Source organism: Podarcis gaigeae, assembly GCF_964106915.1.
Source record: "Podarcis gaigeae genome assembly, chromosome: 2".
Lineage (NCBI taxonomy): Eukaryota > Metazoa > Chordata > Lepidosauria > Squamata > Lacertidae > Podarcis > Podarcis gaigeae.
The window spans coordinates 112120307-112141862 of NC_139679.1; the positions used below are offsets into that span (position 1 = coordinate 112120307).

Sequence of the window (21556 nt, forward strand, 5' to 3'; positions counted from 1 at the left end):
TTTCCTGTATTGTATACAGTGCTCTTTTTCTGGGGGGACGCAGGGGTTCGCATACCCTAAACATTTTGTAAATCTAATTCTGGCCTCATTGAGGGGCAGTATTTCAATATGAGTAGGAAAATGACTGTACCCCTAAATATTTTTAAGGGGGGAAAAAGGCACTGTTTATGGGGCTTGAACCTGCAACCTTGGCATTATCAGCACCACGCTCTAGCCAACTGATTGTATATATTTGTATATTGCTTCTTTCTACACATTTCTGAACCTTTTTATGTTTCTTTTATTTTCCTCTCTATCTTTGTATCACTTTATAATTGAAACCTTTTCAATAAAAAGATTAAATATGAAAAGATGAAACCCTGCCTAAGAGTTAAAATTTAGGAGATTAATCTTGACACCTTGGACCACCAGTAATGTAGAAACAAATTTCTCTGTGTTAAGATGTTTCCCAACATTTACATACTTTCCTGTTTTCCTAAAGAGTGTATATTCCATTTACTATTTAGGCTTCCTCATCTAAAACCCATTTTCCCTCAGGCATTCCAATGAATCTCAGACAGGCAGATTCACCGCAGACAAAAGTATCAAAAGAATCACTACTCAAGATAGATGGTTTTATTTTCCATTTTATTGAAACAAAACTAAGAGGCTCACATAGTCAAACAGAAACAATAGCTATGCAAAACGTCTCCACCTCTGAGCAGTGGAAAGGGTTTAGTAAGCAGTCAGGAAGATCTGTCTTCAAAGGGGAAAGGCATAGATAGAATCAGAATCAGAATGCTGGCATTTCATGAAGATTATACAGGAAGATTCTCATTCAGAAGAACCGCCCAAGATCTCCCTGACAGCTCCCACCTTTAGGGTGTCAGGAAACTCAAAGTGTATTTCGAATCCTTCTTTTGTAAATGGAGAACAGCAAGATGGATGACATAGAAATCATAGCAAACACTGACATTCCATAATGGAAGAAAGGATTGTGTTAAATTGACAGGAGATTGAATCAATCAGCCAATAAGCCACTCCACCCACCCTTTTAAAATACCGGGAAATTCAAATGCTTCTAAAAACATTATTTTTGTAAACAGAAGTATATCCAAGTACTGACTAGATGATCAGTCCTGTTTTTGAATTAATCCCAGAAATATTCTTAGCTGTGTTCCTTTGCAAGTAGATGTAATTAATTGTTTTAAGACATTTACCTGTAATTAAGAGACAGGGGTGAAATGACTATTTGTGTGCCTGTAAACCTTTCTTTTCCTGCAATATTGGTCCTGGTAGCAGTTAAATAAATATCTCCTTTATTAAAAGGCTTTTGCTATTAGCCTCATTTCTGTCTCCTCTTTCACCCTCATTAAAACTATGTAAAAAGTTGCTGGAACTATGTAAAACTTGCAAAATCCTCAGGAATATCACACCTTGGCCTGCCTGAGCCACAGTAACCCCAACATGTGATATAGTTTCGGACTGTTTGTAGAGGGGATGTCCTTCTTCTGCAACCAGGCTAGGGACAAAGCTGTTTCCAAGTTCTGATGGATCTCTCAGCGGCTTTTGACACCATCAACCATAACATCCTTCTGGACCGCCTAGAGGGGCTGGGAGCTGTGGGCACTGTTATACAGTGGTTCCGCTCCTTCCTCCTGGGCCGTGTTCAGAAAGTGGTGGTGGGGTATGAGTGTTCAGACCCCTGGGCTCTCACTTGTGGGGTGCCTCAGAGTTCTGTCCTCTCCACCATGCTTTTCAACATCTACATGCAGCTGCTGGGAGAGATCACCAGGGGGTTTGGGCTGAGTGTTCATCAGTATGCGGATGAATACCCATCTCTACCTCTGTTTCAAATCGGAACCAGTGAAGGCGGTGAAGGTCCTGTGTGAGTGTCTGGAGGCAGTTGGAGGATGCATGGCAGCTAACAGAATGAGGTTGAATCCTGACAAGACAGAAGTACTGTTTTGCGGGGACAGGAGGCGGGTGGGTGTGCCCCTGAAGGACCAGGTGTGCAGCCTGGGAGCCATTCTGGACTCACAGCTGCCCATGGAAGCACAGGTCAATTCTGTGTCCAGGGCAGCTGTTTACCAACTCCATCTGGTACGCAGGCTGAGACCCTACCTGCCCGCGGACTGTCTCGCCAGAGTGGTGCATGCTCTGGTTATCTCTCGCTTGGACTACTGCAATGCGCTCTATGTGGGGCTACCTTTGAAGGTGACCCAGAAACTACAACTAATCCAGAATGTGGCAGCTAGACTGGTGACTGGGAACAGCCCCCGAGACCATATAACACCGGTCCTGAAAGACCTACACTGGCTCCCAGTATGTTTCCAAGCACAATTCAAAGTGTTGGTGCTGACCTTTAAAGCCCTAAACGGCCTCGGTCCAGTATACCTGAAGGAGCGTCATCCAAAACAAATCAATACAGAATTACCACTTCCCCAGTGGCACAAAACTTTTGCTAAAAGAAAGGAGGCAGAGCAGTTTATCGTCACATCTCTAGGTCTCCAGGGAGATCAGAAGTCTGCAGTGTATTTTGACGACAAAAAACCAAATAGAGATATTTAGCCACTAACTTGGTGAGCTCCTAATCATTCCCCAGTAATAGAAAATGTGTGACCTCCAACTCTGGTTTCCATTTGGGGATGCTGAGTTGATCTAGAAATTGCTGACGGAGATCAGCATATAGTTTACAATTAAGAACCATATGTGTAACAATTTTAACAATGAGCAGTTCCACCTTTTCTCCGTCCTCCAACGGCATTTCTCTGTCTTCTCTGTGCAAGGGACATACTACTGTACTTGCTTGAGCTTAACTGAAGGCACCTCTTTCGGGTATTTCTGACCATGCGATCTCACCTAGGAAGTTCCTTAAGATTTTAGAAATATGGTTTAATTAAACATATTTGCACCTTTATTCTGCACAGAGAGAGTCCAGATTGTTATAAGAATTTTAAGCTCATATATATATATATATATATATATATATATATATATATATGATAGATGTTCATAAATGTACCAAGCAAACACATACAGATATGTAAACCACATGTCTGAAACCCACAGACAAGTCCTGAAACCATTTCCTGAAACTGCTGTTTCTTAAGCATCTTTTTACATGTGCAGAGAATTTGAGGTTAAAGTGAGGAGTGTGTGTGTTTGCAGTCCTGCGCCATACTTGCAGTTTCATAATGAGGGTAGTATTACCTTGTAATAAGGGAGTTGGCTCTTTTCAGCCAGAAATGCCTACAAAATGCATTATGTACATCTGTACAAAATGCATCTGTAAAGTTGGAACTTTACAGATACCTAGAATACCTAGGTATACCTAGAATATACCTAGAATACCTAGGTATACCTAGAATATACCTAGAATACCTAGAATATACCTAGAATACCTAGAACTAACTTAGTTGGTCTTTAAGGTGCTACTGGAAGGAATTTTTTGTTTTAACAGGTAGGTTAGTGTTACTTTGTAGAATCATAGAATCATAGAAGACATCTGAAGGCAGGCCTATTTAGGGAAGTTTTTTATGTTTGATGTTTTATCATGTTGTTAATATTCTGTTGGGAGCCGTCCAGAGTGGCTGGGGAAACCGTGGTGAAGGCCTGGCCCTCTACTTGACAAGGGTCTGGCTGAAATGGGATGCACTGACCAGAAAAAGTTGTTTGTGTGCATTGTGTCACCAAAAGCCCTTATCAGTACATCAGGACTCAGATAGGGATGGACAACTGCTGTTATAGAAGATGTAATGAAACAAATATAATGATGCAATAAATCAAATATTACTGATGCTGCGGAAGTTAGTATTGGACATGAGTATGACTAGAAGGCCTGATGAACACGGTCTCCAGCAGTGTTTCCCAAGCTTTGGTCTCCCGCTGTTTTTGGACTACAACTCTCACCATCCCTAGCTAGCAGGACTGGCAATCAGGGATGATGGGAATTGTAGTCCAAAAACAGATGGAGGGCCAATTTTGGGGAACTCTGGTCTATAAGGAAATGAGGCAAGCTATTTCTAAAGGGGTTAAAGTGACTTAATTCTAAACACGATCATAATCAGGCACGTTGATGAACTTTTGCGAACTGACTGTTTAGGATTTGCATACGGTTCCACTGAATTTGCTCTATCGCCTTTTCTGAAGCGGCTGGCTAACTTTATAGGTAAAGGTAAAGGGACCCCTGACCATTAGGTCCAGTCGTGGCTGACTCTGGGGTTGCAGCGCTCATCTCACTTTATTGGCCAAGGGAGTCGGTGTACAGCTTCCGGGTCATGTGGCCAGCATGACTAAGCCGCTTCTGGCGAACCAGAGTAGTGCACGGAAACACCGTTTACCTTCCCGCTGGAGCGGTACCTATTTATCTACTTGCACTTTGACGTGCTTTCGAACTGCTAGGTTGGCAGGAGCAGGGACGAAGCAACGGGAGCTCAGCCCGTCGCGGGGATTCGAACCACCGACCTTCCGATCGGCAAGTCCTAGGCTCTGTGGTTTAAACCACAGTGCCACCTGCGTCCCGGCTAACTATATATATATGATTTCTTGGTTTACAAAAGTATGTGCAATGTCTCTTCTTTCAATTTACATTTTCTACAGATCAGTTTCATTTGTTGAGATATTAGTGTTACATTAGGAAGAAAAGTGGGGAAGAGGTGGAGGGCGGAATGGTGAGTGGGGTGGGGTTGGGTGGCAACGCTCCTATTCTTCTACTTAGTGTATGTGTGGGGTTTTGTGTCAGGGTCACTTGTGTGGGTTCTCTTTACTTATATTCCTTTGGTGGTGAGAGAGCTTGGGGATGGCCTAGGGGGTGGGTGGTTGTCTTTGATTGGCTGTAGTGAAATTTGTTTTCGTGTGTGAGTGATGTGTGTGTGTATTTGGATCAGGTTAGCCAGATTGATTCATATGCTGTTGGTGGGGTGCCAGCTGACATTATGAGATTGTTTGTGAGACTTTGGTATTGCAGGAGAGCTTAGGAAATGGCCCCCATCTGTGTACACTTGCTCTTTTGAAGAAAGCAGTGCTGCATCATGACTTTGGATGGACATTGAATTCCGAACTGAATCAGGCTTATTCCAAAGAGGGGCAAAGCAACTCTGGACCAGTTTGAAGTGGGTCAGATTGATCCAGAGTGGTTTGGACTGATCTGCATCTCTAAACAAGCTAGAGCAGGCATAGGAAAACTCCGGCCTGCCAGATGTTTTGGAACTACAATTCCCATCATCCCTAGCTACAGGACCAACGGTCAGGGATGATGGGAATTTGTTATGTACTGAAGTTCTCACCCTGGGCCAGCAGGGGGATACTTTAGATAGTTTTCACTCAGGTCCACGTCAGTTATTTTAGGCGGGAAAACCTGGGTTGTTGTTGCTACAATGTTGACAGCCGGCTGCCTATAAAAGCAGGCCGGCTGAGCTGTTTGCTGTTCAGTTCTTTCCAGCTTACAAATAAAGAGCTGCTCTGGAGAAATTGCTGTGTCGTCTGCTATGTTCGCCCACAACTTAACAGAATTGTAGTCTCAAAAACACCTGGAGGGCCGGAGTTTGCCTATGCCTGAGCTAGAGGCAGGGACTGATGGAGGAGTGGGGAGACAGCCACACCCTTCCCGCCAGTGGCACCCACAGCATCAGTACACGTCCCCGACCCAATATTATCATCAGTATTATTAGAAAATAAAATTGGAAAGTTCTGGGGAAATGGTTTTCCCCAACAAATTTCAAATAAACACCAAGCACTTCTTCCACCAGATGGCAGCAGGTTGCCACATACACACACACAAGTCTCTTTTCTTTTTTAATATATTTTTTATTAATTTTTACATATTAGTCATCATTCATACAACAGAACTTCACATCATACAATCTTTGGTCTTCCGTCAGCCCCTCTAATGGTCTTCCGTTCTTATCACTCATTCTGCAGTTCTTAAATGGCTATTGCCTTTAATTATCTTAACTAACAGACCCCCCTCGTTACCTTTTTTTTTTTTTGCAATATTTCAAATAGTCCATCTTACAAAACTTCTTGCAAACCTACAAGCATAATATGATCATCACAATTACTCTCCAAATAGTCCGTAAATTTATGCCAGTCTTCTGTGAATCTCTGGTCCCGCAGCTTTCGAATTCTTCCTGCTAATTTATCTAATTCTGCATAGTCATCAGTTTCATCCTCCCTTCTTCTTTTGTCGGTAATTCTTCTTGTTTCCAATTTTGTGCCAATAATATTCTTGCTGCCGCACACAAGTCTCTTTTCATGTTTATTGTTGCTTTAATGAACATACAGAACGAAGGTACTTTTGTTTCGTGTTTGCAGCAGTGGTGAAGTGGAACCTTTGACCTGTGAGTTAATCACCAGCATTCTCTTGGTTCCTTCCCTGCCTCCTAAAGCCTTCTCAGACAACACCCACCCATGGTTTGGAGACCTTTCTTCGGTACTTACAGAAACTTGCTTTCTTCCTCCAGGCTGAGCTCTCTCAGGTGCGGCTCAGTATCCCCATTTGCAGGCAGCACGGCTCTGATCTCCCTTTCAATGGCCTGTGCTCTGGCCTCCAGCCCTCTCTCGAACTCTGCCTTCTTCTCCAGCACCAGCTCCTTCACCGCTTTCCGTGCCGCGTCGCAGCCCTCAGCTAATGCGGCTCGCTCAGCAGCCAGGCTTGGTTGGTCAGCTTCCATGGCCAGGAAGCGGCCTAAGCTGCTCACACGCTCCATGAGGTACTTCTCTGACACCAGGGTGTAAGTCTCGGAAATCATGGCTACCAGCTGGGCCATGCTGGAAGCGTTAAAAACATGCCCGTAAACCAGGTCAGCTGTGAAGGCTTTGGATGAGTAGCTGGAGATCTTCTGGGCTCCATCCACAGTGTCAGAAAATTCTTTCACGCTCCAGACCAAGCAGGAATCAATTAAGTTGGAGATCATTTGGAAAAACCTCACCATCTTCTCCCATTGCTCCTTCACCCGCCCCAGGGCTTCCAGGCCTTTGATGAGCATTTTTCTGGCCGTGTCAAAGTCCACCTCCTTAACTTGATAGCCTCTCATGGTGCAGAGAATCTCCACCAATTCCTCGTTCTGCTTCTTGAAGTTTTCAAAGCTCCTCTGATACTCCTCCCTCGTGGCCTTCAGCGTCTCCCGGCTCTGCTGTACCTTCAGACGGGCATTTTCTACCCCTGAGTTTACTGCTTCCCCCATCTTGGACACGTTGGGTGGTTTGGGGGAAAAGGCCGGAGACCGAGTGTAGGCCTTGCTATAGGAGTCGAACTCCAAGGCCTTCTTGTGGAGTTGGTGTATCCCATCCAGCAAGCTCTTCCCCACAGAACCAAGGCCACCCACTGCCGAGGCCACCTTCTCCAACTGTTGGCAAATATCCAACCCACCTTGGCAAATCTCCTGGGCTTTGACTTTGGGGTCGCACCCTTCCTCTTTCTCAATGGAGTCTCTCAGCCTCTGCAGGTTCTTCTTCACCCACTCTGTCTTGACCTCCCCACTCTTCTCATCAACAATCATAGATGCCTTAAGGCCTCCATGTTCATCCAAGACGTTCTTCAAGCTGGTAGCAAACGTTAACAACTCAGCGGACTTGGAGCAGATGACACTAGCTGATATAAATGGAAACATCCTGGCCAGTCCCTCCCCACTGCCCATGCCAGCTGCTTCTCCCAGACTCCCCTGCCTCCCTGCTGCCATCCGTGTAAACTCAACCGAAAAAGCACTAAGGGTCTGAGTGAGGGTGGTGACCAGCTCCATTCCCACTGCATCCCAGCCTGTAGGGATGGATTCCATGGCTTTCTTGTACTGCTGGAAGGACTCTTCCACATGCTCCCTCATCTGGTGGTGGTACCTTTCAGCCATCTCCTTGGCCTCCTTGGCCGACTTTTCTCTGATCTTGGCTTGCTCCAGAGCCGTCTTCACTTCCTCCAGCTCCTTCTCGTAGCCCTGCTTGGCGTTGAGACAAGCCTCAAGGAGTTCCTGAATGAGGTTGATCACATCGGTGAATTTGGCCCTCACCGCTTTGGCCAGCCCACCACACTGCTCTGTCGCTGTCTGTAGGTTCCTCAGCTGGTTAGGAAGCAAGGCGGTGACCACCTCGGCCTCCTGGATGAGAGTCCGCACAATCGTTTTCATCTGTTCCGGAATGCCGTTTGCCAGCAGCCTGATTTGGTCCATGTTGACGTGAGCCTCGTTGAAGGCGGTCCAACCTCGATTGCTGACTTGGCACAAAGAGGCCTTGAAGGATTCTGGGTACTTGAGGTGCTGGAAGCCTCCCTCTGGTGGAAGCAGGTTGATGGAGAAGTCTCCCTGCCCTGTGGAGATGAAGATCAGCTCCCCCAAGATAGCAATGGAGATGGGCGCTGGCATGAGAAACTCTTCCCAGTTGGCGTACGGTTTCATGAGAAGCTCGGTTTCTTTGCGGACGTCATGTCCTTTGCTGAGGGTCTCCACAGCCTTGACCAAACCATGCGGTTTTCCTTCTGGCGATGCCATTGTGCAGAGCCTGGGGGACAAAAGTGACATGTCATTCTGGAAAGAGGACCTTGAGAACAAGCCCATCACATTTAATTTTTTCACTCACTCACTCACTCACTCACTCACTCACTCACTCACTAACATTACTCTTTTAACCAGACAGATCCACCTAAAAACTGGAGCCTGAGTCACAAGGGGCAGTCACCTGACTAGTGATAGGTCTCTTAAAACCAACAAATTCCTCACCAAGTGTAGGTTGTTGAGACAAGCAAAATCTTGATACTATAGGGAACCAGAAGTTGTATGTCTCTGAGCATATTTTTGTCAACGTGTACCTGAAGCTGCAAGATTATAACTCTAGCCATTTACCAGAAATAATGCTTAGGGGTTATATGAGCCAGAAAACTGGTACCATGAATTGGTTTCCTGAACAAACACAAGGAGCCATGATTCTAAGATTGGTAGGCCATTTCCCTTCCCCTTGAGAGACGGCCAGCAGGTGACTCCCAACAGCCGTAATTCTACAGATCTGATTTGTGGTAGGTCATCTGATACTATCTGCATCCATGGGCAATACTGATTATATAAACCATCCTCCCCCAGCTTGGTGTCCTTCACGTATTTTGGACTACAACTCCCATCATGTCTCATCATTGGCCATGCTGGCAGGGCTGACAGCAGCTGGAATCCAACAACATCTGGAAGGTACCAGTTTGTCATAGGCTACACATACTTGAGCTTTGGAGACACCCAAGTCAGATCAGAGCATAGTGAGAGTTGGGTTCTTTAGAACAGAGGTGGGGAGAAAGTAGACTGGGATCTACTAGTAGATCTCAGGGTGATTTCCAGTGGGTAAGCAACTCCTGTTCAACAAGAGCAGCATCAAAATGATTCTTCTCCTTGATACCACAATTAGACTGCTGAAATGAAGAAAACTTAGGTGTGGATTTTTATAATGGAAAGTCTGTGAGCATAGCTCAGTTCTGGCACTCAAAACAAGTCAGTGTGCTCAGCAGCAGCAGCTTAATAATAATAATAATAATAATAATAATAATAATAATAATAATAATTTATTTATACCCCGCCCATCTGGCTGGGTTTCCCCAGCCACTCTGGGTGGCTTCCAACAGAATATTAAAATACAGTACAATAATCTATTAAACATTAAAAACTTCCCTAAACAGGGCCACCTTCAGATGTCTTCTAAAAGTCTGGTAGTTGTTTTCCTCTTTAATATCTGGTGGGAGGGCGTTCCACAGGGGGGGGTGCCACCACCGAGAAGGCCCTATGCCTGGTTCCCTGTAACTTGGCTTCTCGCAGCGAGGGAACCGCCAGAAGGCCCTCGGCACTGGACCTCCTTCAGGTATACTGGACTGAAGCCGTTTAGGGCTTTAAAGGTCAGCACCAACACTTTGAATTGTGCTCAGAAACGTACTGGGAGCCAGTTTAGCTCTTTCAAGACCGGTGTTATGTGGTCTCGGCAGCTGCTCCCAGTCATCAGTCTAGCTACCACATTCTGGATTAGTTGTAGTTTCCGGGTCACCTTCGAAAGTAGCCCCACATAGAGCTCATTGCAGTAGTCCAAGCGAGTTAGGGATGCATGGATTTGCCAATTGCAATTCTCTCATTTATCCAATCTCAGATTTGGTCCTCCAATTTCTGCAGCAAATTTGCAACTTTGGAAAAGTCTCATGAAAATCCACAGCATTTTAGTGGCAATTTCTCCTAATATGCTATAATGCGATCATGTATGTTATCTCCACAAATATATGCATTTTCATGTCCACTTGATCTTAAAACATAAATTCCTGTACACCTTGCTTGGGTGGAGAACAGGACTGCAAAATTCAGAGAAGTGTATATTTTGAATGGTGGCGTGTTTTGGAATGTGCCAATTTGGTAGGTTTGCCTTCAAAAGCAAATGTAATCTGCCACATCCCTAATCCCTAAAGTTCTTTAGTTCTAAGCATATGTTGTTTTGCATCTTGGTCTGTTTTGTGGCTCTTTGAGTTCCAGTAAAAAACAAGCAAGGTCCTGCAATCGTGATCCTACCCTCCCCAACTATGGATGCTGCTTGCTAACTAAAGGCAGTATAGGGGGCCAGAATGTTAGGATTTTCTTAAAACTTAGTGGCGTCTGTGAGTTACAGCTGGGGGTGCAAGAGGCCACTGCCCCAGTCTCTGGATTCTTTTGGTAGGTAGCAGGTACTGAAGCTACAACCAAAAAACTTTGAATCAGGAGGATTCTAGAAGAGAGAGTTACAGGAAAGAGACCAGGCAGGGAAGTCTTGGGGCGGTCTAATGGGTTAGCTAGATGGAAGAAACGATACTGAAAGTCAGGGTTTCCGTGTTCTCTGAAATGGGAAGAAGATGTAGCAATTCATGGAAATGAATGGATTGACAGCTTAGTGCAATGAATCTGCAATTTGCCGCCCTCACTTTTTGTTATCCTTCTTCAAGGATTGACAGCCTTGGATTGCCTTTGGGTTTACAAAAACACACAAGCCGTTAATCAACCACCCCAATAACAACAAACCAGGTCTGAGTTGGGGAAGGGCAGGGGGAACAGATGGAAAAAGCAGATAGTCATAAAAGTGGATGGGTTCATTAGCCCTTGCTTAACATTCCCTCGTAAAAGGCTCAGAGAGCCTTCCTCTGTTTTGAGGCTATAAAACCTTATCTTGCAGATAGGAATAGTTCCAAACATGTGGCCTATTAGTTAAGAGTGATGTGTCCACAATCAAACAATTAGTTTGGATTCATAATATTGAAGAGGGAAAAAAGAACTACGAAATTTGCAAGTTCATGTAACCAAGTTTAAACCTACAAAAATAAAAAATAAAATTGCATTGGCACTTTAATATAGGTCAATATCAGTCCCTTCATATGATGCAAACACCAGCTGATAACCATTTGCCCTGAGTACATTCTTGTGAATATCTCTCTCAGGGTTTACACACTTTTCTTCTCGTCCTGCTACTTTTACCTGGGGAAACTGCTTTTTTACACCGCATTGGAGCAAACGGCAATGGGCTTTCCCGCAGATTGAGGTTTGTTCTGATTAAAAGCTAAAGAGCAGTTCAAGGGGGAAACTTCCCAGACCTGTGCTTTGCAGGGACAAAGAACAAGCAAAGGACAAGCAGAGCGGTCGGTGGGCTCTTTGTCCTTTTCATTTTTCCCGTTACAAAACATGTTGCACAAATGTGTGAACTTTCAAATGGTCTACTTCTAAAAAATGCGGTATGCCCCACCGGGTGCAGATGGGGGCTAGCTCCTTGTCGCCTCCCCAGCTCTGCTGTTTACAGAATTCCCACTCTGTGTAAACACCAGACATTCAAAGCACATTTCCCCCCACATTCTGAGAATTGTAGCTTACCCCCTCACAGAACTACAACTCCCAGCGCCAATAACAAACTACAGTTCGCGGGATTCTTGGGAGGGGCAAATGTGCCCTGAACGTGCCTTAAAGGTCTGGTGTGGATGCAGCCCCCGATTCCTAGCATTCAGCCCCTTACCCTGATTCACTAGAATCTACTTCCTTTCCCCCAATAAAACTAGGAATCTGTTGTTCTGTTGAGGCAGCCAATGCTCTCAGTGCTGCCCTTGTGGAAGTCAGCAGAGAGAAGGATGTGAGCAAAAACCGCCTGTCATTACTCTGGCTCCACCTACTGTTGTTGTCCTCTTTTTGTCTTCTGCCGATAGGCATCAGCCACTACTGTGTTGACCCCTTATTCCACTACTGAAGGGTGTTTAAATGATGGCTAATGTTTTTCCATGATCTTCCCCATATGTTATCCCTTTTCTTGCCCTCCCTTTCGTAAGCTTACTTATTAGTGCTGTTCTCTCTTTTTAAAATAATAATAATAACAATTTTTATTGGTTATACAAATTCGTTCATATGAATAAAATTGTTGCAAATATCAAAATTAAAACAAGATTCTTCTGAATCTCAGGACTTCCCTCCTCCCCTCAGTGGGTTCTTAAAATACGTTTGTCAACTGCATACAGTGGTACCTCAGGTTACAGACGCTTCAGGTTACATTTCAGGTTACTTTGCTTCAGGATGAGAACAGAAATCACGCAGTGGCGGTGCGGCGGCAGTGGGAGGCCCCATTAGCTAAAGTGGTGCTTCAGGTTAAGAATAGTTTCAGGTTCAGAACGGACCTCCGGGACGAATTAAGTTCTTAACCCGAGGTACCACTGTATTATACGTTCATCCAAATTACAGTCCTCCGTTATGTCCAAAGTCTCTGTTACATTGCAAGAGTTATTAAAAGCCTGCCAAAGAGTCCAAGTTTTTACAGTGTTCTTTTAGACATAATCTACATTTCTCCCAATCTCTATTGAAGTTTTGTGCTTTTTAGTAATGTTCTCCATCCATTCCCCACGCCGCTCCATTAAAATCCCAAGGCCCACAAATTTGTAGCACCTCAATAGTCCTCCTCACCACCCTGTTCATTTCACACTAATTTTTACAGTAAAATGAGCCGCCAGTGCTAAAATCTCCAGGGATCCCCTCTTGCATCAAAGCTCACTCACCTTTCGTCGAGCCAAAAGACAAGGGTGCAGTGTGCTCAGGTCTCAACTTAGGGCCCCATAAATAGGCTGTGGGTGTGTTAAGCCACATACCCCAAGCATTTCGAAAGACCTGGCTGCACATGGACATAAATCCTAGTTCCTCCCAAATTGATGTTTAAACCCTTGGGCTGGGTGGTGAGGAATGGGAAGAGCTGCCGCGTTTGCATTTTACATTCCGATTGGCTTACCATCCCTGTTATTTGCAGGTGGTCCTGGAAAGCAAAGTGTAGATTTGGAAGCACGGACGAGATCCAGAGCAAACGAAGATTACGCAAGTGGCAGCTTCCAACAGGGTAAGTCTCTACAGCAAAGGAAAAGTTGGATGGGCTGTCAGTGGCGAAGCTGCATGCTCCGGCACCGGGGCCGTGGCTTGCGCACGTCCTGGGGACATGCGCCAGGCGTGGGGGGTTGCGCGGCGTGTATCCGGGGGGGGCAGCCATGATAGCACCCCCCTCCCTGATGGTCCAGGGGCAATGCGCTCCCCCCCCCATTCCTCCGCCAGTGTGGGCAGTAACATTGAGTTTCTGGCACCAAATGAAAAGCATTTACAGTGGTACCTCTGGTTGCGAACGGGATCCGTTCTGGAGGCCCATTCGCAACATGAAAGGTACGCAACCTGCAGCGGCGCATCTGCGCACACGCAGGTTGTGATTTGCCGCTTCTGCGCATGCGCGTGACACCATTTTGTGCTTCTGCGCATGCACGAAAGGTGAAACCCGGAAGTAACCCTTTCTGGTACTTCCAGGTCGCCGCGGGACGCAACCTGAAAAAAAACGTAACATGAAGCAAATGTAACATGAGGTATGACTGTACAGTGGTACCTCGGGTTAAGTACTTAATTCGTTCTGGAGGTCTGTTCTTAATCCGAAACTGTTCTTAACCTGAAGCACCACTTTAGCTAATGGGGCCTCCTGCTGCTGCCACGCCGCCGGAGCACGATTTCTGTTCCCATTCTGAAGCAAAGTTCTTAACCCGAGATAATATTTCTGGGTTAGCGGAGTCTGTAACCTGAAGCGTATGTAACCCGAGGTACCACTGTATGTTTTATGACAGATGACTTCTATCCCCCCTCCCCCGCAATTTGTCGGTAGCAGGGACCACAGGGCACTGATTTTGAAAGGAGGAATTGAGTTTGAATGCAGAAATTCCAAGATTGAAACCCTGGTATCTTCGCTTGAAGATGAAAGGGAGTGGAATTTATTGGGATGGCCACTGGCTACCAGTCAGAGTAGACAGTACTGAAGTGAATGGACAAATAGTCTGAGCTAGTATATGCAAGTTTCCAAATAATGCAGAATGTTTTTTTCAGGCAGGACAGATCTAACAAAAATTAATAATGGGTATGTTCAGCCTTACAAGACTTGCCAATAATGTTACAGCGGCAGCTTGGGTTAAGAACTGAATTTGTTCTGGAGGTCCGTTCTTAACCTGAAACTGTTCTTAACCTGAGGTACCACTTTACCTAATGGGGCCTCCTGCTGCCACCACACGATTTCTGTTCTGGCATCATGCGGATGCCCAGTAAAATGTGAGTGAGTGAAGCATGCCAGTGCTGGGGTTCAGGACACCAAAGAGCTACTTCGGCTGGTTACAAATAGATGATTAACTTGCCACACTATCCTCCAGTTCCCCTTTTGGACCACATTTCATAAAGACAGCTATGGTCCTCAGGTGGGTCTTGTCTTAACTTCTGACCTGATATCCTTGGACAATGGGCTTGCATTCCTGAGTGGGGTGGTAAGAGAGGACCCTCTCCCTTAATCTGAGCAAACACAAGCCTGTGTGCCATACAAATGGTCTCATCTCAATTCTAGCTAGGGTTCCTCCATAGCTGTTGGACTACATTATCCCCATAATTCCTGGCCATTGTTTATATTTGAGGGTAAAGGGCCTTCTCGGTAGTGGCGCCTGCCATGTGGAACGCCCTCCCGTCAGATGTCATATACAGTGGTACCTCGGGTTAAGTGCTTCATTCGTTCTGGAGGTCCGTTCTTAACCTGAAACTTTTCTTAACCTGAAGCACCACTTTAGCTAATGGGGCCTCCCGCTACTGCTGCGCCGCCGGAGCACGATTTCTGTTCTCATCCTGAAGCAAAGTTCTTAACCCGAGGTACTATTTCTGGGTTAGCAGAGTCTGTAACCTGAAGCGTATGTAACCCGAGGTACCACTGTGTGTGTGTGTATGTGTGTATAATATATACATACATACACCGGTATATATAATTTTAACATATCAGTTCCAGCAGGCATACAACATATCTTCTCATCTTATACAATATTTTAGACTTCCGTCAACACCTCTGATGATTTCCCATTCTTTATCACTTATTCTGCGTTTCTTAATAATAATTCTCTTCATAGTCTTTCTTGCAGTATTTAAAATGATCCACTTTACAAAACCTCTTGCAATCCCCTCCCATAAGATGTCAAGGAAATAAACAACTATTATTACTATTATTTATAGAATTCATATATTTATTTATATCACAGAACAAAATCAAAATATAAAACCACAAAATATATAATCAAAATAAAAACAACAGCCCAATAATGCCCCCCCCAAAAAACACATTTTAAAAGGGCATATCTGATTTTAGAAGACACCTGAAGGCAGCCCTATTCAGTTTTTAATGTCTGATGTCTTACTGTGCTTAATGTTTTCATTTGTTGGAAGCCCCCCAGAGTGGCTGGGGCAACCCAGTCAGATAAGTTGCTTATTAATTATCATCATCATCATCATCATCATCATTAGTGCTGATGGGAATCATAGTCCAATTTTGGGAAGCAACCACACTGGCTTTCTCTTGCATTTGACATCTCCCTCCCAATGAACCCCCCAAAGTCCAGGCATATGATGCAACTTTTATTTTAACCCACCAAGTTGACCCACCTGCCTGGTTTTCACCTCTACATTTTATTGCCCCTCAGGGCCTTCTTTAGTTTATTCCTTATCGGTAGGATGGCAATTTGTCTCTATTACTTGACTAAAAGGAATGTGGAGGCCACTGCCTCAGGGCGGTTGGCACATCTTTGCTGATCTCAGGAGAAATTGTCTTACGTACAGAAACCAAGCCCTGCTTCCAACACACTGAGGAGGGAATTCCCCCTGAGGAGGGTGAGAATTAAGGCGGTTCACGAGAGAGGAAGAGGATTCCATGGCAATGAGAGTTGATATTATCTTAGGGTGGGTTTTTTACAGGCCCATGTTGCAATTCAGGATGAACTGAGGCTTACGATGGGCTTCTCCAAGCACGTTCCAAGTTATTGCGTTTGGGCCAATGGGTTTCACTGACCAAAGCCAAGAAGAAAACTAGTGAATGAGTAATCTACTGTTGCTGAATCCACACTGGGTGGTTTCTGCTTTGATCAGTGACGCTCAAGGACGTACAACATAATGCACCAATAACTCAATCTTATGCATGTTTATTTTAATTTCAATTCAATTTGTATACAGTCGTACCTCGGAAGTCAAATGAAATCCATTCTAGAAGTCCATTCGACTTCCAAAACATTCGGAAACCAAGGCGCGGCTTCTGATTGGCTGCAGGAAGGTCCAGCAACCAATCAAAAGCCGCGGAAGCCTCGTCGGACGTTCGGGTTCCAAAGAACATTCGCAAACTGGAACACACACTTCCGGGTTTGTGGCATTCGGGAGCCAAAACGTTCGACTCGCAAGGCATTCAGGATCCAAGGTATGACTGTACTGCCCAAGGAAGGACTAAATATCCAACAACAGCAAAAATCACATTATTGTCCTATAACAGAGAAATCCTAACTCTGACCAGAAAGCAGCAGCTTCCTATGTTTGTTCCTGGGGCCATAAAAAATGCAAGTACTATAATAAAACTTTTGGGAGACAAGCTAGGGAGCTGTATCTCTCTGGGTGGTGGTCATTTCTGGATTAGGGATGCGCATTTTTCTTTCACAGTTAATGTGAAGAACTGGTGCGATCTAGAATAAGAGGTCAGCAAACTTTTTCAGCAGGAGGCTGGTCCACTGTCCCTCAGACGTTGTGGGGGGCTGGACTACATTTTTTTGGGGGGGAGAACGAATTTCTTTCCCCCACAAATAACCCAGAGATGCATTTTAAATAAAAGGACACATTCTACTCATGTAAAAACATGCTGATTCCCGGACTGTCTGCAGGCCAGATTTAGAAGGTGATTGGGCTGGATCTGGCCCCCGGGCCTTAGTTTGCCTACCCTTGATCTAGAATAGGTAAAGGTAAAGGGACCCCTGACCATTAGGTCCAGTTGTGGATGATTCTGGGGTTGCGGTGCTCATCTCGCTTTACTGGCCGAGGGAGCCGGCGTACAGCTTCCGGGTCATGTGGCCAGCAGGACTAAGCCACTTTTGGCAAACCAGAGCAACGCACGGATACGCCATATACCTTCCCGCCGGAGTGGTACCTGTTTATCTACTTGCACTTTGACGTGCTTTCTTTCGAACTGCTAGGTTGGCAGGAGCAGGGACTGGATTTGGATTTGGATTTGATATCCTGCTTTATCACTACCCTAAGGAGTCTCAAAGCGGCTAACAATCTCCTTTCCCTTCCTCCCCCACAAGAAACACTCTGTGAGGTGAGTAGGGCTGAGAGACTTCAGAGAAGTTTGACTAGCCCAAGGTCACCCAGCAGCTGCGTGTGGAGGAGCGGGGAAGCGAACCCGGTTCACCAGATTATGAATCTACCACTCTTAACCACTACACCACACTGGCTCTCGGGAGCTCACCCCGTCGTGGGGATTTGAACCGCCGACCTTCTGATCGGCAAGTCCTAGGCTCTGTGGTTTAACCCACAGAGCCACCCATTGATCTAGAATAGATGCTGCCTAATGTGTGGAGTAAAGCGAGGACTATTCCGTCAGGACATTCCTTGAGCAACATTTTCATAAATTCACAATGGTCTCCCAAATTAGCCTCCTTTCACTAAGTTCTGAATCTGGCTTTCTGCATGAAGCTTGCTACACGAAGCTTAATATGCTCTCCATTTCTGTTTCCCCTTCTAGCTCCCATGCAGTATGGCTCTTGTGCACGATACGACTTATAAATCCTCCATCAAGGAACACCTGGAGGCGGGAATGCAAGAGCTTGTGCTCCTCACCGGGCTTCTGCTCTTCCCGTGGTCAAATAAGGAGGAGATGTGTGCTAAAACCCGTGGCCAGGTCACCAAAGCATTGCAGCGTTTTTCCGAGGCTGAACAGAGTCTCGAGTCTCGCCTGCAGCTACTTGATTCCCAGTCGGAGGCCCTGATAGCAATGAAGAAACTCATGCAAGATGACCTGCAGGAGAAGAAGGGGGACTTGGCTGACCTCGGAACCCAGATCATTGCCCTCAAGGAAGCTGAGAAGAAGTCCCAGGAAATGCTGAAAACTGCGGAGTTGCATCTGGAACATACAGAGGAGCAGCTGAGACTGGCTCGTGAGGGAGTAGCAAGGAATCGTGTGGGCCGGGAAATCGGCCTCCGGATGATGGCCCTGCCAGGGCTGGGGTCGTTCATTGGTAGGTTATCCCCTGAGCCAGCAAGTCTTGAACCAGAAGTGGTACCTTCAAGATACCAAAACATCTCACCCCAACCCATTCCCTCAATACCCCCATGAAATATACTCGGAGTCAAGTGTGGATTTCATGCTCTTCATTCAGCTCATAGTAGTGAGGAATGAAAGTTCCCCCAAAATATCTGCTTTATATACCGTATTTTTCGCTCTATAAGACGCACCAGACCACAAGATGCACCTAGTTTTTGGAGGAGAAAAACAAACAAAAAAATATTCTGAATCTCAGAAGCCAGAACAGCAAGAGGGATCACTGCGCAGTGAAAGCAGCAATCCCTCTTGCTGTTCTGGCTTCTGGGATAGCTGCGCAGCCTGCATTCGCTCCATAAGACGCACACACATTTCCCCTTACTTTTTAGGAGGGAAAAAGTGAGTCTTATAGAGCAAAAAATACGGTACATCATTTACACAATGGGCCGCACGTGATTGGCTAATTCCGGGATTCTACTGTAGGCCAATCAGGTTGCGGATTCACTTCCACCCGGAGCTGGATTGGGTGGCTCCTGCGGACCAGTCATACTGCTGCATTGTTCTAGGACCAATCAGACTGCTGCATTCTGAATCCTATTGTTCTAGGACCAAACAGACTGCTGCATTCTGGTCCTATTGTTCTAGGACCAATCAGACTGCTGAATTTTGGATCCTATTGTTCTAGGACCAATCAGACTGCTGAATTTTGGATCCGATTCAACTCAGTACATAACACCCCAGATGAAATTATCACTGATTTGTCTTTTCTTTTAGGAGCTGGCATGGCTATTGGTTACCAGGCGGCCTTGGACTCAGCGGAGAAACTACTAATTGAGGCACAACAGGCTGTGGACCTCTGCAAAGCAGAAGTGGCTGGCTACAGTGACAAGATGGCACGCCTCTCCCAAAAGGAGCAGAAGGTGCAAACTGGAATCAACTCCGCAAATAAGAGGATCCCCCAGATTGAAGCCCAATGTGGTGAGCTGCTTGCTCTCCAGAAGGAAGTGTCAGTGCAGCAGTCCTGGATCAGAAACTGCCTTTCCCTGTTGGATCTATTGGCAGGCAAGATTCACGCAGCTGAAGTCATGTCCAGCTACGCCTGCATCCCTGAGTTGCTGGTGGATGTCTTGGAAGAAATCGCAGCCGTGGTGGGAGGGAAGGACGGAGCAGCATTCCAGGCTGATAAGGAACTCCAGGCCTCAGTTCTGGAAATCAACAAAGCTGTGAATTCTCTGAGAGCCAGGGCGGGAAAGAATGTGTCCACTGATGATTAACCTCTCCGTGGTCTCTCCGATCAAAATGATTTTAAACAGTACTGCACTGTACCTGTTTTACCATTCCATTTCCCCATTTCTGATGTGTACTAGATGGGCACCTAAATGCTGCTTACCTACACAATTTGTAAGGATTTTGGTGGCAGGATTTTGTATTGGAGTAAACAAAGTCCAATAACTTTACAAGGTCATGCCATATTTTACCTTAAGTCTGCAAATGTCCTGAAAAAATTCTGGATACTGTATTGAGTATGAAAAGCAACTGTCTTTTGTGCATTTATCCTATATATTTTGGCTCACAACTGTTCGCAGGACAAGTATTTTATTGCCCTTTTGTGAGGGTGATGACTGAGAGCCTTTTTGTCTGGCTTTGATGTAGGGAGCAAGGTTGGGGTGGCTATTTGCAGTGCTTTTGCTAGCCAGCTCCAAAAACAAGACCCAGCCTTTCCCTCCTGCCTAGGAAGACCTATGAAATCGACCTGTTGTGTTAAATCCAGGCTATGTTTGCTGCCCTTTGTATTGAAATCAGTGGGGGTTTAGTTAGTCATAGGTGACTATCAATTTTGCACTGGTTTTCAATGAGACCTGATATAGTGTGGATCCAACCCCCTCTCAAAATACGCTTTCTCCACAAAAGTGATGCCATCCCTCCCTGCATGCTATGGAGAGAATATTAGATGCAATACACTTTGAGAGGCCGTCTTTAGCTCTGTATATGGTGACAACAGTGCAGTATGTCCAGCTGTATTTACAGCGGTACCTCGGGTTACATACGCTTCAGGTTACATACGCCTCAGGTTACAGAGTACGCTAACCCAGAAATAGTGCTTCAGGTTAAGAACTTTGCTTCAGGATGAGAACAGAAATCGGGCTCTGGCAGCAGGAGGCCCCATTAGCTAAAGTGGTGCTTCAGGTTAAGAACAGTTTCAGGTAAAGAACGGAGCTCCGGAACGAATTAAGTACTTAACCTGAGGTATCACTGTATTGGGGCTTACTACCTAATATGAGTGTGTTTATATTGTAGCCTCACATAACTATGATTCTGTAATCTTTAAGATAAAATCCGACTCACACATAATTTCTAGGGGTCAGAGGAGCGGTTAGATTAGAAATACCATTTTGTCCTTATTTTGATATGTCTCCAAGGATTATAGTTTTGCTGAAATACATTTTACTTTTTGTTAATGGTTCAAAATTCTTGCCCTCCATAAGGTGGTGCTGGGGCAGGCTATATACTTCATACAAAGGTGCAGGAAATAGGCAGCGGGTCAGAGAACCTCTGTAATTGTAAGCTGATATAAAAGGTTTGCATAAAGACTCAGATCAACCAATCCCGGATTGTGTTTGGTGTGGATGCTCAAGAGAAACTTCCTTCTGCCTGAGTATAAATTCAAGGTGCTGTGTACAAAACCTGTTTTATATGCATTATTAAACCAAATAATAATAAAAAACTTTACCCAAAAAAGGGAGCAGTTTAGACATATTTGCAAGATGGGCAAATCCTGCAGCCAATGGTCAATGAAAGGGTCGGGGAGAAAGAAAGAAAGAAAGAATCCCATTTTTAAAATAAAAATGAAAATTGAGAAACAGGTAACAAGCTTTGGAACGGTCAGAGCCATTGACGTTCGGTCGCGGAGCTTCCTGATTGGGTAGTTCGGAAATGGGGCGTGTCCACACCCTTCAGCCTCTCCTTCCTCGCTATTGGGCCGGCCGTTCTCTCCTATCCCGGGTATTAGCAGCGG

At 45.4% G+C, this 21556-nt stretch overlaps 2 protein-coding genes across 3 annotated transcripts; one reads left to right on the plus strand and one right to left on the minus strand.

Annotated features, from left to right (window-relative positions):
* Positions 1-5831: 5831 nt before the first annotated feature.
* LOC310837399 (uncharacterized protein) lies at positions 5832-13054 on the minus strand. The gene is made up of 2 exons (XM_083723952.1): positions 12980-13054; positions 5832-8469 (listed from the first exon to the last, which is right to left on the minus strand). The coding sequence occupies exon 2, from the start codon at positions 8457-8459 to the stop codon at positions 6417-6419; it is 2043 nt and encodes a 680-aa protein (XP_083580078.1). The 5' UTR covers positions 8460-8469; positions 12980-13054; the 3' UTR covers positions 5832-6416.
* Positions 13055-13168: 114 nt separating this feature from the next.
* Positions 13169-20559, plus strand: LOC310837879 (uncharacterized protein). Of its 2 annotated transcripts, none has more exons than XM_083725090.1 (3): positions 13169-13311; positions 18025-18517; positions 19315-20559. In XM_083725090.1, the coding sequence occupies exons 2-3, from the start codon at positions 18037-18039 to the stop codon at positions 19812-19814; spliced, it is 981 nt and encodes a 326-aa protein (XP_083581216.1). In that variant the 5' UTR covers positions 13169-13311; positions 18025-18036; the 3' UTR covers positions 19815-20559. The 2 variants fall into 2 exon arrangements, with proteins under 2 accessions (XP_083581216.1, XP_083581217.1); XM_083725091.1 differs by lacking the exon at positions 13169-13311 and adding an exon at positions 16474-16710.
* Positions 20560-21556: the final 997 nt, after the last annotated feature.